The sequence below is a fragment of the Mobula birostris genome, chromosome 1, assembly GCF_030028105.1.
Source record: "Mobula birostris isolate sMobBir1 chromosome 1, sMobBir1.hap1, whole genome shotgun sequence".
Lineage (NCBI taxonomy): Eukaryota > Metazoa > Chordata > Chondrichthyes > Myliobatiformes > Myliobatidae > Mobula > Mobula birostris.
Window position 1 is genome coordinate 111,677,352 of NC_092370.1, and position 24,419 is coordinate 111,701,770.

General features: G+C 41.2%; 1 protein-coding gene across 1 annotated transcript; it reads right to left on the reverse strand.

The window, feature by feature from the left end:
- Window positions 1-1,147: 1,147 nt before the first annotated feature.
- On the reverse strand, window positions 1,148-20,833 carry LOC140203080 (cathelicidin-related peptide Oh-Cath-like). The gene is made up of 4 exons (XM_072268894.1): window positions 20,596-20,833; window positions 17,377-17,484; window positions 13,852-13,932; window positions 1,148-1,688 (listed from the first exon to the last, which is right to left on the reverse strand). Exons 1-4 carry the CDS (start codon window positions 20,773-20,775, stop codon window positions 1,683-1,685), a joined length of 375 nt encoding a protein of 124 aa, XP_072124995.1. The 5' UTR covers window positions 20,776-20,833; the 3' UTR covers window positions 1,148-1,682.
- Window positions 20,834-24,419: the final 3,586 nt, after the last annotated feature.

Sequence of the window (24,419 nt, forward strand, 5' to 3'; positions counted from 1 at the left end):
AAGAAGGCCTGTAAGATCACCGGGGACACCAGTCACCTCAACCATAAACTGTTTCGGCTGCTTCCGACTGGCAAACAGTACCACAGCCTTAAAGCCAGAACCAACAGACTATGGGACAGCTTCTTTCTACAAGGCATTAGACTTTTAAATTCATATGTCTGTACATTGCGACGGAGTCATAACGCAAAGATTTTCACTCCCTCACGTTGTGGGACGGATGTAAGATTTAAATAAATTTAAATTCAAATACCTCAGTCATGAATTAAAACTGAGATTACTGACTTCCATCAAGTATAATCACCTTTACATGAGGCATGACAAGTCCTTAGAGAATGTCCAGCCTGTTTTCTGCTGACGCTGTTTTAGTGGAGCTCTTTGATGCTCAATCAAATGTTGCCTTGGATTTACATCAAGCCACTCTCAACTCAGCTCCTTTGTCCACGTGTAAAGCAAGGCCAAGAGCCAGGTGTCCCAGGCTCCTGTACCTCCTCCCTGATGGCAGTATTGAGAAGAGGGTAATGTCTCAGATTCAGAGAATCCTTGATGATGGATGCCATTTTCCTGAGGCACCATCTCTTGACGATGTTCTCAATGGAGGAGGGTGTGGGGAGGGAGGCTTGTGCTCAAGATAAAGCTGGCTGAGAAAATAATCCTCTGCAGCTTCTTGTGATCATGTACACCACTCAACCAGCCAATCTATCTCGCTCCTGTACAGTTCCTCCTCATCATCTGCAATTCTGCCAATAACAGTGGTGTCACTGGAGAATTTATAGACGACATTTGAACTGTGCCAAGGTACATAGTCATGAGTGTAGAGAGAGTAGAGCTAAGTACACATTCTTGAGGTGCCTCAGTGTTGATAGCCAACGAGGAGGAGATCTTATCACCTATCTATACTGACTGTCTCTCTGAACAAGTAAGTCAAAGATCCAATTGCAGAGGGAGGTAGAGAGGCTCATCTTTGAGCTTGGCTATCAGTACTGAGGGAATAATGGTGTTGAACACTGAGCTATAATCAATAAAAGTTAGCCTGACATAGGTCTTATGGTTGTCTAGGTGCCCCGAAGCAGAATAGAGAGCCAGTGAGATCTGTTACCATGGTAGGCAAATTTTAGTGGGGCAACATCTTTACTCAGACAAGAGTTAATTCTAGCCATAACCAACTTCTTGAAACTTTTCATTATGGTAGATGTGAACACTCCTGGGCAATAGTCATTGAGACAGCTCACCCTGCCCTTCTTGGGCTTTGAGGTGATCTTAATTAGTTCCCAACATTAAACTCAGAGTCAAATTTACATTTAATAGCAATTATAATTTGATTATTCAAACAATGTGATTCACTCTTTAAAAATAATTCCATTTAACATTAGCCTTATGACCACACTAAGGGGTATAGATTACTTAATCAGGCTTTTTAATGCCAATTGCTATTGATGCAGAGAAATATTTGGCATAATTTCTCAAGAAAATGGGTTGGGACCTAGCCCAAAGGCTGAATACAATATGGATTGCAAATTTTACTCTTGAAATATGCCTTACATTAACTGTATTTTCAAGGAAGTCCACAGGCAATATTTTAATATATTTTACAAATTACGTCCCACAATCAAGATTTTTGGCTGCCTCGGCAACTGGTTCTCCCTTGTTCGCTGCTGTTCATGCTCCTCTTTCAAAATCTTCGCTCAGTTCTGTAAGAAAGAAGAGCCAAAAGCAAATTGAACTCAGCACTCACAAGTCATGATTGGGCATGTATCCCCAGGGCCACATCAGGAAGGAGTGGGATATTCACCCTCTTTAACCAATTACTCCATTTAATATATACATTCCATAATGTACTTCAATTCTGTTTATTTACTTTTGCTTTACTTTCTTGATCATTTCATACAATAACATCACTTCTTGTCCTGGAAGCTCTCAGCCTTGGCAATTTAGAAAAAAGTTTTTCAGGTTTTCCAATATTTCTGAGCTGAAAAACCGTTCCCTAATGTTTCCCTTTGGTCAACAAAATTAGATTCAACTCTAGATTTAAGAGTAAATATCTATGTTTTGGACTTCCTCCACGAGAGAAGATAGTTTCTCTCAATCATACTTGATTAAATCATTTTAACATCTTCAATGCCCAACTTAAGTGTCCTTTAACCTCCATACTTAAATACGGGACAAATTTATGGGACATTATTTCATAATCTAACATAGAAACATAGAAAATAGGTGCAGGAGTAGGCCATTCGGCCCTTCCAGCCTGCACCACCATTTATTATGATCATGGCTGATCATCCAACTCAGAACCCTGCACCAGCCTTCCCTCCATACCCCCTGATCCCTTTAGCCACAAGGGCCATATCTAACTCCCTCTTAAATATAGCCAATGAACCGGCCTCAACTGTTTCCTGTGGCAGAGAATTCCACAGATTCACCACTCTCTGTGTGAAGAGGTTTTCCTAATCTCGGTCCTAAAAGGCTTCCCCTTTATCCTCAAACTGTGACCCCTCGTTCTGGACTTCCCCAACATCGGGAACAATCTTCCTGCATCTAGCCTGTCCAATCCCTTTAGGATTTTATACATTTCAATCAGATCCCCCCTCAATCTTCTAAATTCCAACAAGTACAAGCCCAGTTCATCCAGTCTTTCTTCATATGAAAGTCCTGCCATCCCAAGAATCAATCTGGTGAACCTTCTTTGTACTCCCTCTATGGCAAGGATGTCTTTCCTCAGATTAGGGGACCAAAACTGCACACAATACTCCAGGTGTGGTCTCACCAAGGCCTTGTACAACTGCAGTAGTACCTCCCTGCTCCTGTACTCGAATCCTCTCGTTATAAATGCCAGCATACCATTCCCCTTTTTCACCGCCTGCTGTACCTACATGCCCACTTTCAATGACTGGTGTATAATGACACCAAGGTCTCATTGCACCTCCTCTTTTCCTAATCGGCCATCATTCAGATAATAACCTGTTTTCCTATTTTTGCCACCAAAGTGGATAACTTCACATTTATCCACATTAAATTGCATCTGCCATGAATTTGCCCACTCACCCAACCTATCCAAGTCACCCTGCATCCTCTTAGCATCCTCCTCACAGCTAACACTGCCGTCCAGCTTCGTGTCATCCGCAAACTTGAAGATGCTGCATTTAATTCCCTCATCCAAGTCATTAATGTATATTGTAAACAACTGGGGTCCCAGCACTGAGCCTTGCAGTACCCCACTAGTCACTGCCTGCCATTCTGAAAAGGTCCCGTTTATTCCCACTCTTTGCTTCCTGTCTGCTAACCAATTCTCTATCCACATCAATACCTTACCCCCAATACCGTGTGCTTTAAGTTTGCACACTAATCTCCAAAATAATTCTGATGAATCAACATTTATCTAATCCCCAAGCACCCCATTTCTTTCTGGCGTATGATGCTTAACGTTTACATAAGATGAGGCTGTCTACAGGTTATTATGCTTTTTACTATCAAAGCATAATTACTCCCTTTTGCAATGTACAATAAATGCTGGAAGAATTCAGCATCTATGGAAATGAATAAATAGTTGATGTTTTGGGCTGAGACCCTTCTTCAGGACTGAAAACGAAGGGGGAAGAGGCCAGGATAACAAGGTGGATGGAGGTAAAGGAGGATAGTTAGAAGGTGATACATGAAGCCAGGTGGGTGACCCAACTCATCCACGCTAACCAAAAAGTCTTTAAGCTTGAGTTTGGCCCATACCTTTTCAAATGTTTCAATCTACGTAGCTGTCTGAACGTGGTTTAAATATTATAATTGTACCCATTACTACAGCTTCCTCTGGCAGCTCATTCCACTCTCTGCGTAATAAAGTTTCCCCTCAAGTCTCTTTTAAGTCTTTCTCCTCTCACTTTAAGTCTATTTTCTCTAGTTTCACACTCCCCTACCCTGGTAAAAAAAAATTCTGACCACCACCTTATCTGTACCTTTATGCCCTTATCCCTTAATGATTTTATATATCGTTACAAGGTCACCCCTCAAGGGAAAAATGTTCTAGCCTGCTCAGATTCTCAATTCCCCAGTTCTGGTAGGATCTCTTGGTGTACATGGGAAGTGTTCCCATGGTTCTCTTTAGATTAAGGTTTGTCATCATCCCACATTTTGTCTCCATCTCCCAAACTATCCAGGCTTGGAATAGCGTACCCATCCTTTCTTTATTGCTATGATAAAATCATTGAAAAGCCTATCAATCTGTATTGTTAGGATTGCTAGATTATCATTGCTAAATTTTAAGAAATTCTAGATAAAGAAATATGATCTCCTTGAGTTTAAAAAAAAGCACAGCACTTTTTTTCCTCTGGAGCAGCATGTTTTCTTCGCAAAAGGGAAATTGGTTGAGTTTTTAAAAAGGCAGGAAAATGGAAGAATTCACAGGTTTATAAATAGTGAGTACTGGGTGGTAATAATCTTTTTTTTAAAAGAGCAGAAATGATTGGCTACATCAGAAAGATTGACACATTTGAATGCACAACTGCTAACTGAATTTTGTATACTGAGCAAATTTAGTATTTTGAAGCAAATGAAATTGCCAATGAAAAGCAAGTACCAATTTTGCTGAGTGAGCTTAAAGGCATACAGTTTGCTTCAAAGTTTAACTTCTCCAACCAAATCAGCTAAAATTAGCTTTGCTGATATCATGAAAGTAATGCAGGAACATGTAGAACCAAAAGCATTGTTGATTGCAGAATGCTTTAGATTTCATAAGTGGAATCAAAAGGAAAGAGAGTCTATTTCAGCATACATGGCCGAATTGAAGATATTGTCTGAGCATTGTCAGTTCAGTAATAGACTTAACGATGCACTGAGAGATCATTTAGATTGTCGAATCTTACAAAAAAGCATTCAAAAATGGCTCCTAACTGGAGCACAACTTACATTTAAAACAGCAGTTGAAGTAACTGTATCAAGGGAAACTTCGGACAGAGACGCAATTGCGTTGCAGTCAAGAATGAAAGCATGAACAAAGTTGCAACATCTAAATAGTAACAGGCCTGGCCAAACATACTGGGTTACTGTTGTGGCATGGGCTCACATACACCAAATCAATGCAGATTTAAAGGCAATACTTGCAGAAAATGCAACAAATAGGACACATACAAAGAGCATGTCAGGCACACAAAAATAAATGGACTGCACAAGGAAGAGAGAAAGCTAAAAAGGATGTAATTTGAAAAAGAGCACTAATCTGCGTGCTGTTGATGAAAACTCTGGTAATGATGAGTGACACAGGACTGATAGCCTTGAGATTTACAGTGTGAAACCTAGCAAGAGACAAGCAATATGGCTTACGCCTAAAGTGAGCAGCAAATTAATTAAAATGGAATTGGACACTGGCTCAGCTGTTTCAGTCATTCCACAGAATGAGTTTGAGCAGCATTTCAAAAGAAACTGAACAGAAGCCTGCAGATATCCAATGAAGAACTTATACTGGAGAAAAGATAATGCCTGTGGGAATGACATTTGTAACAGTGAAATACAACAACCAACAAACCACACTGGGCTTATTTGTGGTAAAACAGGAAGGCCAGCATTGTGGGGATGTGATTGGATGAGACAACTACAACTTGATTGGAGATCCATCTACCATTTGCAAGCTGCATCCCCAGCAATGAAACCAACTGAAAGTGAATTAATAAATGAATTAAAGATGCCACAGCAGTGTTCAAGTATTGCGTTGGAAAACTCAAACATATGAAGTGTTAAATTGTGTTAAATAAACATGCTTGCACCCATGTTTTGCAAAGCCCCTCAAGTTCTTTATACCATCTGTGATAAAGTAGCCAGTGAGCTAGATCACATAGAGACTGAAGGAATTCTTTCTAAGGTTGCATGGAGCCCATGGGAAATGCCAGTGGTCCCAATAGCCAAGAAGAATGGACCTGTCAGGATCTGTGGTGATTTTAAGGTCACCATCAACCCAGAACTGAAAGTAAATCAATGCCCTCTGCTCAGGATAGAGGATACTCCTGCAAACCTTTCTGGAAGAAAACACTTCAGCAAGGTGAATTTAGCTGACCTATAGATGGAGATGGAAGAGGAGTCCAAATGTTTCTCACCATAACACTCACAAAGGGGTTTATTGCTATAATAGGCTTATTTTTGGACCTGCACCTGCATTCTTTTAGAAAGCAGAAAGTGCTGCGAGCCTGTCCAGGTACTCAGTTTTACCTGGATGGCATCATTGTTACCAGTAAGGTTGAGAAGGAACATAGACAGAATCTCAAGATAGCATTAAAAAGTTTGGAAGATTATGGATTCAGGGCATGACTCAACAAATATGAATTCTTTAAACCAATGATTCCCAACGGGCGTGGTTACTTGTCCTAATGGGGCATTGGGGGAAATAGTAGTCGTCGGAGGGCGTTCAAGACTCTTGTGGAGGCAGTAAGCAGCACTCAAACTTGAAGCATGAGACCTGATTGACTGTTAGTAGAGAACAAGGACAAGGCACTGGAACACAGGAAGAACCATATCTCTGTAGGCGGTGAGCACTTGTTGTCACAACACGTCTGAAACTCGGCAATCTCATCCAACCTTTCCAACCAAACAGACGTTATTGGAAGTGCATAAATTAGCAACCAGGGTGCACAACAGTTCCCCTTGACTCAAGACACACAGAACGAGTTCATGCAATTTAACAGTTGGTAAGTCAAGTACACCCTCTCAACTTTCTCTGTAGATCTATGGAAAACAGATTATGCAAGATACAGCGCAGGTCAAAACCCAAAACGGTGAAATAGAGACAATCAGCGAACCTGCCAACCCCGAGGATTCCTCTTGAAGCATTAATCCTACTAAGATACAGAAACTACAGAAATTTCGTCAATATAATATTGTGTACCTGGAATATGGTTTTATTCCATTCCCATCAAATCAGCGATGCCCCATGTGTCTTACTTGTAATACAGTATTTGTAATATATGTACTGTCTAATGAGCCATGAAACCATCAAGATTGCAACATCAGCTTCATATGTGCAGTCAAGAACCATCTTTGGGGATTATGAGACCTTACGTGATTGGTCAATCACGCTAACTGGAATAATATAAAGGTAGCTTGCCGAACACTAGCTCTATCCTGACTAACCTTCAGGTTCCAATCTGAACCCTTGTCAAAGTAATTTTTGCTGTTGCGATCATCTTCATCTTCACCTTGCTGTTCTTTTCCGTGCCGCTACTATTGTTCCATCCGTGTCAACTCGCCATCATCTTCAAAATTCAATAGGCATTCTCAGTTTGTGTTAATTTTTTCATTTTTAGTTTAGCCCCATTAATAAATACATGTGGTGTGATCTTTATGAGTCTGAAGGCGATGAAGCCTTGAATTCTAATCCTACTAAGATACAGAAACTACAGAAATTTCGTCAATATAATATTGTGTACCTGGAATATGGTTTTATTCCATTCCCATCAAATCAGCGATGCCCCATGTGTCTTATTTGTAATACAGTATTTGTAATATATGTACTGTCTAATGAGCCATGAAACCATCAAGATTGCAAGAACACTTCCATAAAAGACACCCTGAAAAGGCTATTTATGGTATTACTCAGTTCCAGAAGATGAAAGAAGCATTTGAAAAGTATTGCACTCTCAAGTCATTTGCCAAGGAAGCTAAAATTGACCTTGATGGTGATCTCACTGCTACTTATAACATTTCCAAAATGATAGCAAAGTAAGGAAAATCTCATACAAATGTGGAAAAATTAATAATGCCTGCTGTATCAGAAGTGCTCGCCACTGTTCTCAAAAAGGATACCAATATCTTAAAATCAATTTCTCTGAGTAATAACTCTGTAGCTTATCATATTGACAAAATGAATGAAGACATTGAGTATCAACTATGCACAGAGCTACAAAAAACAGAATTTGGGATACAACTGAATGAGTTAACTGTGTGAGGCAATGAGGCATTGCTAATGGCATATATATGGCTTATCAAAAATGGAAAAGTTTATGAAGAGATTCTATTTTGTGAAAAGTTGAAAACAAATATCAACAGAGAATCAATCTATGATGAGCTCAAAATATATATTGAGAATAAAAGTATTCCGATCAGGAACATGATTTCTTGTGCAACAGATGGAGCATCATAAATTACAGATCACCATACTAGTGTAGTGCCATTTATGTAAAAAGAAATTCCAAGTCTGTTTGCAATCCATTCATCGTCAACATCTCGCAGTCAAAAACCTCAGCCAGCAACTTTTTTCATAGTCATAGTCATAGTCATAGTCATACTTTATTGATCCCAGGGGGAAATTGGTTTTCATTACAGTTGCACCATAAATAATAAATAGTAATAGAATCATAAATAGTTAAATAGTAATATGTAAATTATGCCAGTAAATTATGAAATAAGTCCAGGACCAGCCTATCGGCACAGGGTGTCAGGATTGTAAAGTTTGATGGCCACAGGCAGAAATGACTTCCTATGACGCTCTGCGCTGCATCTTGGAGGAATGAGTCTCTGGTTGAATGCACTCCTGTGCCCACCCAGTACATTATGTAGTGGATGGGAGACATTGACCAAGATGGCATGCAACTTAGACAGCATCCTCTTTTCAGACACCACCGTGAGAGAGTCCAGTTCCATCCCCACAACATCACTGGCCTTTCGAATAAGTTTGTTGTCTTGCAATATCTGCCATCAACAACATGAAAACTCATCCATTAAGTAGCAGAATATTTCAGCAGTTATGCCAAGATAACAATGAAGAGTTTTAACACTTGCTTCTTCACACTGAAGTGCATTGCCTGACAAAAGGCTGCTGCTTAAGACATTTATTTGATCTTTTTGACACTGTGGTTAAATTTTCCCCAAAGTTGGCAAGAGTTTGGGAACCATGATTGAACTTCCACTGAGATGTCACATACCTAGCCGATCTAAATAACAAAATGAACTTCCTAAAAATGAAACTGTAGGGTGAGAAATTCAATTTAATCCAGGCAAAAAGCTCAGTGTCCACTTTTATCAGAAAATTGGAAGTATATAAATAAAACATTGGGAGAAGAATATTCTCAGTTTTCCTACATAGAAAGTATGGCACTCTGTTCACAGATGGTGATTTGCAAGAGTACTGTTTACAGTCTCTGAAGAAGGATTTTCAGAATCAATTCAAAGATTTGAACAATCTAGAAATTCTGCACTGGGTAATTAACCCATTTCTTTGCAAGGTGGAAGAATAGGAAGAGAGCTTGCAGGAAGAAATAATCAAAATTTAGAATTGTGAAGAAACAAACATGCTTTTCAAAAATGTCAGCTTTTGTGGTATGTGACAATGCTCCCATAGAAGTTTCCTGGTCTTTGGAGAAGAGCCAAGCTGCTCTTCTTGGCATTTCCATCTTCCTACCTTGTTAAAAGAAGTTTCAGTGCAGTGAACCACATACTCACAAAAAAACAGAAACTGCTTGGACATTGTTAGACGTGGGGACTTAAGGCTTTTGCTGTCACAACTTGAACCAGATATTTCAACTTGTTGGCCAGAAGAAACTACAATCTAATCAAGGACAGAGGAAGCAGACTAACCAGTTGTCTTGTTTCCCCCCATTTTATGGGCTCTGATCCAACTCTTGCTCTGGAATCATCTAATCAGAGCAATTGAATGTGGACACAAGGAGCTTCAGGAAATGACCTGCTAAACCTGAGACCATTCTCAGACAAGTAGTTGTTTGTTATGTAAAGGGCCGGGACTCTGATCTGATTCTTGCTCTGAGACAAACTAATCAGAGCAATTGAGGCTACGTCCACACTACACCGGATAATTTTGAAAACGAAGCTTTTTCTCTTTGTTTTGACCCTCTGTCCACATTGAAACGACGTTTTCACCACCCAAAAACGGAGCTTTTCTAAAACACTCTCCAGAGTGTGTAAATTTGAAAACGATTGTAGCGCATTGTAGTGTGTACGGGGTAAACAGAGATATTTAAAAATGCTGTCATGATAACACCACAACAACAATGCTTTTTCTGCTTCTGCTTGGTACTGCGCAAGCACTGCCAGACGGCTGTTACAACGCGCAGTCCGTGTGAACGGCGTGAGAGTTAAATTGTGAAGTGAGCTTTTTTGACTAGATCCCCTAAATTGATTTGATTGAGTCTATCTTTAAAAATATTAATGTCTGAAATACTGCGCAGGTCTGGTGGCAGAAGATTCCACTCTCTTGTTGATGATCTTGGGTAGAGGACAACTTCATGCATGTGTTGTTTACTTTATTGTCTACATTAGTAGCTTGTTTGGAGTTAAACATCTCCATATTCTCCATTGCTTTGCTGACTTTGTAGTCAATTGTAACTCACAGAAACAGCTCGACTTCATTCTCTGTCTAAACGAAGACAGCAGAGGTTTTCTTTGTATTCCTCAAAGACACTGTTGAAAACCTTCTTTCGCTGTTGTTGTTGGTAGTTTTTGACCAATGGAAATAGCACAATGCTGCCACAGAATCGTAAATATTATACCATTTCCTCTTCGCTTGTTTTCTGTAGATGTGTCTGCGCATGCCCAGTAGGAGTAGACTCGCCCAAATATACATTTTAATGTGGACAGAGATATTTTGAAAAACGCCTAGTGTGGACGCCTGTCATTTTTACTCGAAACCGGCGTTTTCAAAGTTATCCAGCCTAGTGTGGATGTAGCCTGAATGAAACACAAGGAACTTCAGGTAATGACCTGCTAAATCTGAGACCATCCTCAGATGAATAGCTACTTATTATGTAAAGTGTCAGACCTATCAAAGAAGCAATCTGTAATCTCATTAGAATCTTTCTGGGTTGCCTCATTTGACTGGTTTGGGCCAGGCAGAGTTGAAAGACTCAAATACACAAGGCTGGAGTGGGCAGATCCATGAAATAATGTTGGTTGTAGTCCTGTAGAATGGCCGGTAAGAAGGTGACCCAGGTAGGTCAGGTGACCTTGAGCTAACGGGATGGAGATCCAATAGTTCAATTGATGAGGAACAGTATAACAGTCAAGAGCTCCAAATACACAGGGGAGTTAACTCTCCAGCAACCATTGCGGAAAAGGAGGAGCCCACGCACACATGGAAATCAGGATCATGAGAAACGCTTGGCCAACGTAGACTCCTTTCCCGGGTAATATCTCTTCTCTTCATTGACTGTTCATGGAGGGTCAGGGATTCGAGTAGATGCGCACAGATAGCTAGAGTGTGAACCCACGTACTTTTTAGTTGAGACATAAAAGTCACTTGTCAGTAAATGGAGATCCTCTGGGCCTCACTGATCATCATTACAATGAACCAGAAGCTCACTAGTTTCCTCCTTGCATGTCACAATGCAGCACCAACAACTCACCAGCTATGCTGTTCCTGTGTTGTCCCTTGTATTCATGCTTGGATCTCCTCAAACACAATCTCAGAAGCAGTATGCAGGACAAACATCTGAGACAATTTTAGGTTTCCTCAAACAAGAAGGTTCAATATTTCAGTCCTAGACAAACAGTCCTGTTGAGGGACTACAGAGGTGATCAAAAGTACAATCTCAGAAAGTTTAAGGACAGAACAGTTTAAGGTCTGATGTCATAGAACATAGAACATAGAAATCTACAGCACATTACAGGCCCTTCAACCCACAACATTGTGCTGACCGTGTAACCTACACTAGAATCTGCCTCGAATTTCCCTACTGTATAGCCTTCCTCTTTATAAGCTCCATGTACCTATCTAAGAGTCTCTTAAAAGACCCTATCGTATCCACTTCCACCACCACCATCGGCAGTGCATTCCACGCACCCACCACTCTCCGTGTAGGAAAAAATTGTCCCTGATATCCTCTCAGAACCTATTTCCAAGCACCTTAAAACTATGCCCCCTCGTGTTAGCCATTTCAGTCCTGGGAAAAAGCCTCTGACTATCCACATGATCAATGCCTCTCATTACCTTATACACCTCTATCAGGTCACCTCTCATCCTCCATCACTCCAAGGAGAAAAGGCCAAGTTCACTCAACCTATTCTCGTAAGGCATGCTCCCCAATCCAGGCAACATCCTTGTAAGTATCCTCTGTACCCTTTCTATGGTTTCCACATTCTTCCTGTAGTGAGGTTTATCTATATATTGCTTCAAGAAACGTTCCTGAACATACAAAACAAACTCCACCCCATCTAAATCCCTTGCACTAAGGAGATGCCAATCAATATTAGGAAAGTTAAAATCTCCCATCACAACAACCCTGTTATTATTGCGCCAATTATTATTATTATAGAGTAGAAAGGTGGTCAGAGCTGTCAGAACCACTTCCTGCAGTCCCAGAGTCAACTCCTACAACCACCACAGAAAAGGCCTCAGAACCTGGGATTGTTTCGCAGCCATAAGTCTCACCTGCCAAGCAGAGTGATCCCCCTAGTCAGGGAACAAGTTATCCCACAGGAGTAAGAAATCCTCCACAGCAATTGAACCTTTAGAACTGAATAGGACCATTTAAAAGTTACTATGCTATGGACATCTGTATAGTAGTTGAATTATACAGTACACTGAGCATATAGTTGAGATGCATTCTGTATTGAGTTGGAGTTTATAGCTAAACAGAGAATATTAAATTGTGTATTTAATATTTACATTTAGATTATGAGAACACTCAGTCCTCTTTTATTGTCATTTAGAAATGCATACATGCATTAAGAAATGATACAATGTTTCTCTGGAGTGATATCACAGAAAACAGGACAAACCAAAGACTAACACTGACAGAACCATATAATTATAACATATAGTTACAGCAGTGCAAAGCAATACCATAATTTGATGAAGAACAAACCATGGGCACGGTAAAAAAAGTCTCAAAAATCCCCGAGTCGATCAACTCCCGAGTACCCGACAGCAGGTGGCAAAAAGGAGAAACTCCCTGCCATAAACCTCCAGGCACCGTCAACTTGCCGATGCCTTGGAAGCAGCCGACCACAGCCGACACTGAGTCCATCTGTCCGAAAACTTCGAGCCTCCAACCAGCCCCTCCGATACAGCCTCCCGAGCGCCATCCTCTGCCGAGCGCTTTCGACCTCGCCCCGGTCACTGAAACACGCAAAGCTGAGGATCTCAGGGCCTTCGGCTCCGGAGATTCCCGTTACCACACAGTAGCAGTGACAGCGAAGCAGGCATTTCAGAAGTTTTCCAGATGTTCCTCCGTGCTCTCATGTCTATCCCCATCAAATCAGAATTGTGCACGGTCCCCTACTTGACAGGTAACAGATATTCATCACCGGAGAGGCCGCGCGCGCTGCCGTCGCACCACCATGTTCTCCTCCTATTTCAGTAGTATTTGGGTAATACTGTAAATATATTGTTTGATTAAGCATTTTTGTTTGTTTATATAATTCACTGCAGGCTTTTCGTGTGAAAATAAGTGAACTGCATATGTCAGGACTCTACCATGCGATACTGGGAATGCAAGGACTGGAAGTGCAAATCTAACTTCATTTTTTGCTTAAAGTAAAAATTGAAGTTAGTCTTGCATTCCCAGTCCTGTGTCTTTCTTTTAATTAGTTTAACGTTTTGGAATTGCAAAGCGCAACACTAGCTTGCTGTAGTAGTCATGTATTTATGTGATGGATAAATCTGTCCGTTCAGTCACTGGCAAGACCTTGGATCTGTGGGAACTTAGTGGCAGTGATACTATCAGTTTCCATTAGGCCCTGTATCACCAGATATAGTCTTTGCCTGATATTAACTTTCAATTCATTGCCCTCTCTTTGAAGCACTAACAACTAATGATTACTATCTCCAAGCTGAGAAGTTACATCTGGTTTGTCCAATCAGCATTCCTTTACATACACCATCAATTTGTAGCCATCTCTAGTGAAGTCATCATGGAAAAAAATTCTTACCTGTACGCAGGTGACCAAAGTTCTTACTGGTCTTGGGACATTGTATTGAATTGTAATCTCTCCATTACAGGTCAGTGCCGTCTATTGGGAAATTGGCACAATAAATGGAATAATTAGTTACATTTTCAATTTTCAGAATCCGTTCATACCTAGAGGCATGTTATATTCATTACAAAAGGTTTGGAATGAAAAGGCCTTTAGACTTCTTTCCAGAAGACCAACCCTACACTAAATCATCCTGTCTCATCTTAATGGTGTCCCAGCCTTGGCATTGTTGTTAGAACTTTCCTCTTCCTGAACAATTTAAGCTGCCTTTCCTCCAAGCCAACAAAGAATTTCAAATACAATCTATATAGAGCTTTTAACAACCTTTGTGTTCCAGTCCATTTTAGTTAAAGACTGAAATATTTTAGGTCTACTTAAATGATCTTTTGAAAATGATCAACGGGTTTCAGTTATTTCTGTATATGAACCCTTAAATGCCTTGCTCATAAGAACTACAGCAACTGTGATTTTGTAATCAATGTAAAGAAACTGACAAGTATTCCTGTTTCAGGAGTTTGCTGTTGGGTATCTCAACGACGTGGCTTGCCCGACAGAGGTGTCTGGGTGTATCAGTGCCTCAGTACTGGGGATGTTGACCTGGAACAGGATGCAGACTTTAGTTTACATCACTCCAATGATTTTGAGGAATCCTGCAGTGACTGGGTTGGTATTGTTTTTCCGGTCTCTTGAGATTCTTGCTGTAGGTAATCCAATTCGTAGAAGCTCAAAGAAGAGCAAGGATCACTGATGAGAGGTAGAACAGTGCAACACACACAAAATGCTGGAGGAACTCAGCAGGCCAGGCAGCATCTGAGCATAATGAGGTGGCCTACAGGGAAGAAGTCATCTCTCTGACACAGTGGTGTCAAGAAAACAACCTCTCCCTCAATGTCACAAAAACAAAGGAGCTGGCTGTGGATTACAGGAGGAATGGAGACGGGCTAACCCCTATTGACATCAATGGATCTGGGGTTGAGAGGGTAAACAGCTTCAAGTTCCTCGGCATCAACATCACTGAGGACCTCACATGGTCCGTACACAGCAGCTGTGTGGTGAAAAAGGCACAACAGCGCCTCTTTCACCTCGGACTGTTGAGGAAGTTTGGTATGGGTGCCCAAATCCTAAGAACTTTCTACAGGGGCACAATTGAGAGCACCCTAATTGGCTGTATCACTGCCTGGTATGGGAACTGTACCTCCCCTAATCACAGCACTCTGCAGAGAGTGGTGCAGACAGCCCAGCGCATCTGTAGTTGTGAACTTCCCATGATTCAGGACGTTTACAAGGACAGGTGTGTAAAAAGGGCCCGTACGATCGTTGGGGACCCAAACCATTCCAACCACAATCTATTCCAGCTGCTACCATCCGGGAAGCGATACTGCAGCATAAAAGCCAGGACCAACAGGCTCTGCGACAGCTTCTTCCACTAGGCCATCAGACTGCTGAACTCACACTGATTTGGGTGTATTACATTGACTGTTCTATTTATTATAAATTACTATGATTGCAGATGGCACATTTAGATGGAGACGTAACATAAATATTTTCACTCCTCATGTATGTGAAGGATGTAAGAAATAAAGTTAATTCAATTCAATCTATGGAAAAAAGTACAGTCCAAATTTCGAGCTGAAACCTTCGGCAGGACTGCTGCCTGGCCTGCTGAGTTTCTCCACCATTTTGTGTGTGTTGCTCGGATATCCAGCATCTGCAATTTTTCTCTTGTTGAAGGTAGAACAGTGTTCTGTGACAGGTGTGATGTCTTTAACTTAAATTAGTTTCTTCACTTAACCAAAGACCATACTTGTGCCTTGAAGCAAGTGGCCTGATTAAAGACAGCAAACTAGGCATCCCAATGTATAATTCCCTAAAAGTCTAATCAGGCTACAAAATTGCCAAGGGTATTTAGGGGTTGATAAAAGGGAAATGAATACAACAGAAAATGTTAGAAACACATAGCAGGTCAGGCAGAATCTGTAGGAAAAAAAACAAGGTAAATCTTTCAAGCTGAGGGCCTTTCATAAGAATTTGGTATGAGAGAAATTAAAGGATGGATGGAAAAACTAAAGGAAATATTGGTAATATAGTAAGGCCAAAGTTGCCATGGGTATAGGTGCTAGAGGTCATCGGTCAATGGGTAAATGGTGGTGGAGGTGGGGCGGGGGGGAACTGAGATAATAAACAGAGGAATGTGGAAATTGCAAATTTCAGTACTTGGACGTTCCCAGCAGGTCAGTTAGTGCTAAGGCAGAGAAAACGACTGAGGCAGTATTACAGATGGAATACTTACTGAAGAGGCAGCCCGTTCTGATACCAGCAATGAAAACCAGTTATCTGAAATCTCTTCAAAAACAGAAGTGAAGGAGTCATACTAGGTGTTGCACATGTTGGTCCCTTGACAGTTAATAACAAATACATTTTTGTCTGCACTGTTATAGAAAAGAGAAAACAAGGTTCTTCAGGACGATGCCGGAGGTCAGAAAACCTAACTGCAGTTGAGATGAGATATTGTTTCCCCTGGAGCATGATAGATTAGGGGAGATTTAATGCAAGTGTTTTGATACAGTCTGACGGAATACTTTTACCTCTGATTGCACAGCCATGGACACCATTTTAATACTGACATTTAAACAACGAGGAAAACTTTATTTTAATGTTCAATGCACAGAGCCTGGAAATATTTTCACCAGAGAATTGCTGAAATAGATACCATTACTTAAGAGAAAATTAAATATTTAAAGTTAATGCAATGGGAAGACATTAGAGCAATAAATGGAGAATTCCCTAGAAAAGATCGAACAGAACTAATGGGTTGACAGGCCTCCTGTTTCGCTAACATGTGTTAAATATGGTCTAGATAAGTTAGAGACACAAGCGACTGCAAATGTTGGAATCCAGAGCAACAAACAATCTGCAGACAAACGCAAAAAGTTCAAGCAAAATCAGTGAGCGGCATAAGAATTGTCAACGTTTTGAGTTGAAACTCTGTGTCAGAATTGGGCCTGAGGCAAGGTGTAGGATAACCTACATGGGAAAGGCAGTAGCAAGGGGTTCAATGCATCTTTATAAATCAACACAGGAACCACCAGGGTTCCCAACCTTTTTCATGCCATGGGCCCTTACCATTAACTGAGGGCTCAGTGGACCCTAGGTTGGGAATCTCTCATTCAGACAATCCCTCTCTCCATCTGTAATTTGCAAGATTTTCCATATTGAAGACAAAAGACAATCCCTAGAGCAAGGGTGATTGGATGCTTGAACCTGCATTTGCTATACTTGCTTGGTTCCCAGTGGGAGGTTTAGAAACAACAATATTGATCACTGCAGCAAAGTGGATAGACTACCCACTGGCCTAGAACCAGGATCTCTCCCCCCTCTATCACCCGAAGTCAAAAGGGGAAATCTGTGAAATGCAGGCAATCCCACCAGGTCACTATTGTCAAAGAGACACTGACACAGTGACAGCAGAAGCACACATACCCCATTCTCCATAAATGCACACTGTTGCATTCTGTCCTCCATTCCCTTAGTGCATACAGTCTCCATGAGGGAAAATCCAATCTCGTATTCCCTGCCTTGTGTTAGTTCCTACAGAAAGAAGAGATTGTGAAGTCATTTCATACTCTCAGCAGTGCCTCCCAGTGAATCAAGTTTGTTAATATACGTTTGCATTATTTTCTTCAATGGACTGATCTGTTCACCAGCTGAGATTTTTTTTTCAGAGAAACAGTATTTTTAAAAATCTAATAACTTTATTCCACAACATAAACTTCCACACTATGGACACAGGGTAAAGTTACCTCCACTTTTCCCCATCAGATATTTCCAAGGCAGGTCAGATTTGGAGTAAAGTTCCCCACGATTCCCTTCCAAACACAACAAATAAAGCAGGGAAAAATACAGGGTGAAGTTCCAATTACAGTACGTTGCTCATCAAATAGTTCTGGGGCAGATACTGCAGCAGTTAGATACAAACTAATACTGCCTCGGCAGTTCCCCGTCTATTAAAAGCAGACCGTTGGTCCTTTTGCTCTTTTCCATCACTGTACTTTCCCATCAGTATCTCCATTAAGAGCCTTCTTGGCTTTATAGTGGTCCACATGCATTGCCAGGGTCTGGCCCATGGTAGGTTTGTCGCCCACCCTGCCCCACTCCCACTTTCCCCGAGCTTCTACTACCCTTCGTCTCCAGAATCCTCAGGGTAGAGCTTTCATTTATGTAGCTGCAAGATGTCCTGACCAATAGGCCAGTTGATCTGCACTTTGATGGTCTTATTCGATGAGGAATGTTGTTCAGCCCAGGCTGTTCTAAAGTAGAGAAACAGGTCCTGTTTCTCCAGATGTCCACAAGTCAATTCTGTCCATAAGTCGGAAAATACACAAATATTATTTGATAAGGTAACCATACCTCCATTGTTACTCTGACAATTACTAAAAGTGGAGAGTGAGAGAGAAAATTCACACTGCCATTTGCAGGAACTAGGAGTGGGTCCATACATGGGGCTTGTGAATTTAATAATATAACTGTATAGTTCATCGGCTAAGTTCGCATGACCTGTACAAGAGAGCATGCGTGCTCTTCTTCTGTAACAAGTGCCACTGTAACATTGATACTTGCCTGAATGTGCCTCATTTTGACATTGAATCATGAACAAGGCATCTGTATGGTCTAGTCGTCCCATAGTACCACTCCACTTTAAGAAATGGTGAAGATGTTATCCTTTCCTCCCACTGCCCCCGCACCCACCCCATGCTATCCTCAGCACTGGGAGGCTTTCATCCAAGATGCCGTCAATGTGCTGTTGTAGCATAATTGCCCTCTCTTATATTCTATCCCCCAGCTAATGAAGACTGGCATCCAACATGCTTTCGTGACAACACTATCTACCCTTACTGCCACCTTAAGGAGATCATTAGATTTGTACACCATAGCCTCGGGACTTGTTTGGCAAAACTACACTGTGCATTTTGTACAGGGGTAGTGGAGACGCTGTCTCAGGTCATTATGGCCTGGGTTAAAGAGCAGGTGCCTATTCTGTATGGATTTAGCATATCTGCTGACCTGTGGTGTTAAACAAACTAATTTCTGAGTCTTTAAAGGTACAGCATCCTGCAGTAAGATACAGCCCAACTCAAGAACTGTGTTTTGGGTTTTCTGGTATAGAAATAGAACAGAGGCAGGGCAGGGTGACACAGGGAGGGGAAGGAAGGAGGACACTGCATTAGACTATGGCCCTCCACCATTATTCTCAGATATCTGCTTGTCCAGAATGATGAAAACCTTCAGAGATTCTGCTCCATGGGTAAATCAGTATTGCTCCTTGCATTCACTAGGAGAATAGAGTTTCACCTTATTAAAGGCATTCGTTAGTCTTGCGAGGCCATGGATCTGCACCTGGAAAGTCTTCACTCTCCAGGGCACAGGCCTGGGCAAGGTTGTATGGAAGACCGGCAGTTGCCCATGCTGCAAGTCTCCCCTCTCCACGACACCAATGTTGTCCAAGGGAAGGGAAAGGGCAGATACAGCTTGGCACCGGTGTCATCGCAGAGCACTGTGGTTAAGTGCCTTGTTCAAGGCTCAACACGCTTCCTCAGCTGAGGCTCGAACTCACGACCTTCAGGTCGCTAGTCAAGTGTCTTAACCACTTGGCCACATGCCCACACTTACTGTGTTTCTATAAGAGTTTTCAGGCCTGTGCCATGGGCTTCAGACTGATATATTGACAAATTTACAAATAACGAATTTAAAAGCACCAGAAGACATTCAAAATAAAAATCAAACCTCTGAACAGGAAAGTAACAATTCTGAATAAAAATAGAAAACAGCAGAAAGCAGATTTGCATCTGAAATTGAACTTCATCCATTGTCACACTACATAAAACAGAAACGACATTTCCTTAGCTCCCAGCCACACCATCTGCCTGGACCAAATTTGTCCCTGGATGTGTGAAAGTTTATAAAGCTCAATTTCTCACCAGAATACAGAAGGAAAAGCAAACCAGTTTAGTGAACAACTCTTGATTATTGCTCTGTAATTAACACTGGGGAGGGACTGTAACCAAATCAGGGAAGTACAAGTTCAGACTTGCTTCTGATATCCTTGAAAGCTGATTAGTTTCTGAAAAAAGCAACTGATACATTTCACTGGGTAGAAGCTTCTCAATTGTGTCAGGGCTGCCATCAGCAAGGTATATGTTCGCTGAATGGATTTAGAGGTTGGGGCTATATTTGTGACTAATAAAAGCTTACTTAGAGATAACTGAACACTTTCCTTTTGATCTCCTCTTGAGCTGAAAAAGACCAGGAATTGTTTGGATTGTGCTCAGTGCAGGTTACAAAATAAATAATAATCAGTGCCCTATTTACATCACATGACTCCAGCGTCCATTTTAAACAGACCAATGGCACAAAACAGGCATGAACTTTAGACATCTGGCCAAAGAGCAGTTCATCTTGGAGCAGGCCACATCCTCGCTGATAATTAGGTGGGAATGGTGCCAACTCTAACTTGAAGCTTTCACTACCTCTCAAAACCATGAGCAGCCAGGGGAAGCTAGCTTCATGGCTTTCCCTTGCCTCTGGCAAGATACAAGAGAATGGCATGGCCTGCTGACTCTAACCCAGCTGCCAATCCTGAAGCATTAAAAATCTTTGTGAATCCAGTTTCACAATCCCATTAGTTCAATAGTACTTCTATACCTTCATTGCGATGCAGTATGCTCCCATGAGCTTATAGAGGTTTTCCTGGCCAGACCTTGCATTGTATTTGTGGATGGCAGCTTGCAGAGCATCCTTGGATGTTGGTGCCTGTTGGATCGGGCCGCCATGCCCCACTGCAGCCGCAGCGACACACACAAGGGCAGTCAACCAGGATCTCATCCCGTCAGAGGCCTCCTGTGTAACAGTCCAGTCAAAACTGCTGCAACACACCAGCAAAGGCTTCCTTCTACTAAGTTACATATTGGTTGCTGAGGTTAATTATTATCCCTGACCTTGAATATCTCTTTGATGGCAAGGATGACCAGCTCTGTTTGTTTTTCAGATAGACTCTATATTCTAGTCCTGGATGGCTGTCAAGCAAAACAAACTCCTGTTGGTGTCTGCCCTAACAATCTTTTTCTTAATCTATTTGTGTTTAGAAATTTACAAACAGAGAATAAAGGTAAGCAGAAAAACCCAACAATGAATATTAATGATCAATCAATAATTGGGAGTTGCTGTTTTACTGCTTTGGTTTTTCAGCTCTGGCGTGCATAATTTTAACCTGCTGTGAATCCACTCTCACAGTTCCAGCCATTCAGTGATCACCTCACTCTTCTAACTGATGACTTTCTCAAGTCAGTTTTGATCGAGCATTAAATACTTTGCTGTAGACTACAGTTTAACTGCACCTGATCCAAGGAAATCCTCCACTAACTTGAATGGCAGCCATGACATCCAGACCTTGGGGAAAGGTAGACTTGTTTCTCTATTGCGGTTCTAATGTTTCTGTCATTTATTCTTTTGGGATTTTTTTTCTGTTTCGTGGATGTCTGTGAAGAGTAAGAATTTCAGGTTGTGTACTGTATACATTCACCGATATTAAATTGAACTGTTTGAGACTTCATGTCTGTTGTTTTATGTTATGGCTACAAAACTGCAGCAAGTTTGTATAGATTGTCAAAAGAACTGCAGGCACTGGAAATACACACAGAAAAAGCAGGAACTGCTCAGCAGGTCAGGCAGCATCTGTGGGAAGTGAAACAGAGTTGGTGTTTCAGGTTAAAGTCTCTTTGACAGAAGCTGCAGGGAGGGTGATCACTGGAAAGTGGGCTGAGCATTTTGTATTAAAATTGAGAGGGCTTCCATTTTCAAGACATTGGAATTTTTCATCTTAGTGATCCGTGGATAGTAATGGTAGAGTCCTGGTTATCCAGCACATCATTATTTGGCACATTCTTTTAACCAGTGCTTTAAACATCCAGGCAGCAGTGAGGGAGTTCATGGATTGAGACCAAGACAGTGATGAGTGAAACCCTGGACTAGCCTAGAGATAGTGCCAGTAGACTGACACTATGTTAACCAGAATAATGGATCAATCAACGGCAGGCAAGTCCAGCAAGTGCTGAATAATAACCTTAACTATAATCCTTTAATATCATTCAATAACCAACACAGATCTGTAGAACTGTGCAGTAACTACAGCTCCTGCTCACTGTGCTCATACACTGCAAGGGGATTGGAATGAAGAACCTATGAACAGGGAGCAGTGAACACACCTCACAGCGAGAGGCAAAACAGGTCATCACTAACCATTGCTACTAGTTGAAGCAATCAGTAGTCATGTTCTTAGGTGTCTTTAACTTCATTTAGCTCTATTGGAGGTCCTCCTCTGAGGACTGAGATATTTATCTCCTGATACTTCTTTTACCCAGGAAAAGATTCAGTAAAGCCATTTTGCCAAGCTCAGTTAAGGTTGTCCCTCGCCATCAATGATTGTATCCAATGTAATATGTTAGCCCGACTTTGTTTGAGTTTTGTTTAGTTTTGCTTAGCTCAATTTAGTATGTTTTTTTTCTTTTCCAGTTTGGGTTTTTTTTAGTTTTTTTTTCCATTTAGCTTTTACCATGTTCAATTATATATAGAGTTGGGGTGATCTAATATACTTGTATTATCAGCAATTTCTATTTGTAAATGTTAGCTATTAATAATGTAATCCCATTCTCTGTTTATCAATGTCATTGTTACATTTATAATTTCAAAAATTAATAAAAAGACTTGGGAAGAAAAAGGTTGTCCCTGGCTAATGCCATTGCTGAACTCACCTAGGGATGAACATTGCTGGAATATCCTTAAATAATTAAATAAATAAAATCTTTTTTTTTTCTGTGAGATTAATAAGGCCAATCAATTTTCACAATAATTGTGGAATTCTGACTTGGTCAACCTATTTCTGAAGCTAAGCATTTTGTGTGTTATTTGCTGACCATTCTCTGAAGTAGTGGCCAATTGCTGGAAACATGACATCACTGCTGAGAAATACATAGGGGTGAAAACACTGAATGGGCATCCTCATTGGTGGGTCAACTGTTGATTATAATTTAGACAAATTATGCAGGTGGACAGTTGGATCGTAGCTCAGGAGTTACAAAATGAGTTGAACTAAGTACTGTACACAAATTGGCAAAACAGTAACAGATGAGATTTAATGCAAACAGCTCCTAAGGTATTGCACTATGAATGAACCCTAGATAACACAATTTGCAAATTATGTTGAAATAGTAAAAACTGAAGCTGAAAAAGATCTAGCAGCCCTACAGGTATGATGCTAAGTATGTCCAAGAAGTGCAGAGTGACAAAGCAAGTAAAAAGCCAAAAGGAAAGTCCTTGTTAAAAACACAATGATCCAGTCATACAGGGCTTTGATCAGACTTGAATTCATATTGATCTGTTTCTGGTTGTACAGTGATTAGAAGGATAAGTGGCACCAGAGGCAGTGCAAAGCATGCCCTGACACCTCGATCACAATATCGGAGTTGTGAATTATGAAGTCAGATTCCAGGTTTTTAATTTTGGAAATGGATAAACTGAGTTTGTTATTGACACCAGATAACAATGAGCCAAATCCTCCCGTATGCTAAGGGGGCACGGACAACCTAGAGCAGAAATCTCAAAGTATTCGGGGAGATACCACCAAAGGTATCCCTGCAAAACGCCTCCAATTCCACAAACCAATATCACCTCCAAGGCCACATCCTTGCGCTGAGGCTTTGATCCAGCCCATCCAGCTCCAGTAGCTGACAACAGACTCCAGAAGCAGGAACTCCGTCACACCATGAGATTTCAAAAAGGATAGAGAAAATGCCTGAGGTCTAATCGAAAATCGTAATACCCTTGCAGGATCACAGGTATCCCTGGCCCACGAGCATCCACAAAGAGAAGGTGCTGAGCATCGTGAATCTCTCTGACGAGAGCATGCAGAAGTCAAATAAAAACAGTAAGAGGAATACACATCGTCCTGAAAGCACTCGCCAACCTGCCTTAGCAAGCAAATCCTCCACTGGAAGAGTTTGTAGATCCCACATAGGCCCCTCAGCCACTTTAGAAAGTAATTCCATGTTTGACAGTTACCACAGCTTGATATTGAGGGAGTGTTTTCAGTAAACTACACCTTGAAGGTTTTCTGTGCTCAGTAGCACCTTGCACCATGGGAACCCTGATGGGGCCTTGCCCCACTCACTGTTCTCTGACATATATCAAACATGGCCAGCTCTCTTTAAACAGACACCCGTGATGACCTCCTTTGCAAACTGTAATGTATTATCTCTAGCTCTACATAATTGCAGATGTTAATATCACCTGTATGACACTGAGCATTCTGTGAGACAGACAGGTTAGCGGTACTGATATGATATTTATTAACACCAAAAAACATTCTCAAGGGAACTTGACTTCTTTTTCTTGGTACCTTACCATCTTTCAGTAATGTCAGCCTTTATACATCTTCTCTGTGCGCTGTTATCTTGCCAATAAATATCCTCCCA

Excerpts from the sequence above, each read along its gene's own strand:
- LOC140203080 (XM_072268894.1), bottom strand. The coding sequence starts at position 20,775 with ATGAGATCCTGGTTGACTGCCCTTGTGTGTGTCGCTGCGGCTGCAGTG. Across the intron at positions 17,485-20,595 it reads CATACTGCATCGCAATGAAG|GAACTAACACAAGGCAGGGA; the intron begins GTATAGAAGTAC and ends TTCTTTCTGTAG. Across the intron at positions 13,933-17,376 it reads GTGCATTTATGGAGAATGGG|ACGGCACTGACCTGTAATGG; the intron begins GTATGTGTGCTT and ends ATTTCCCAATAG.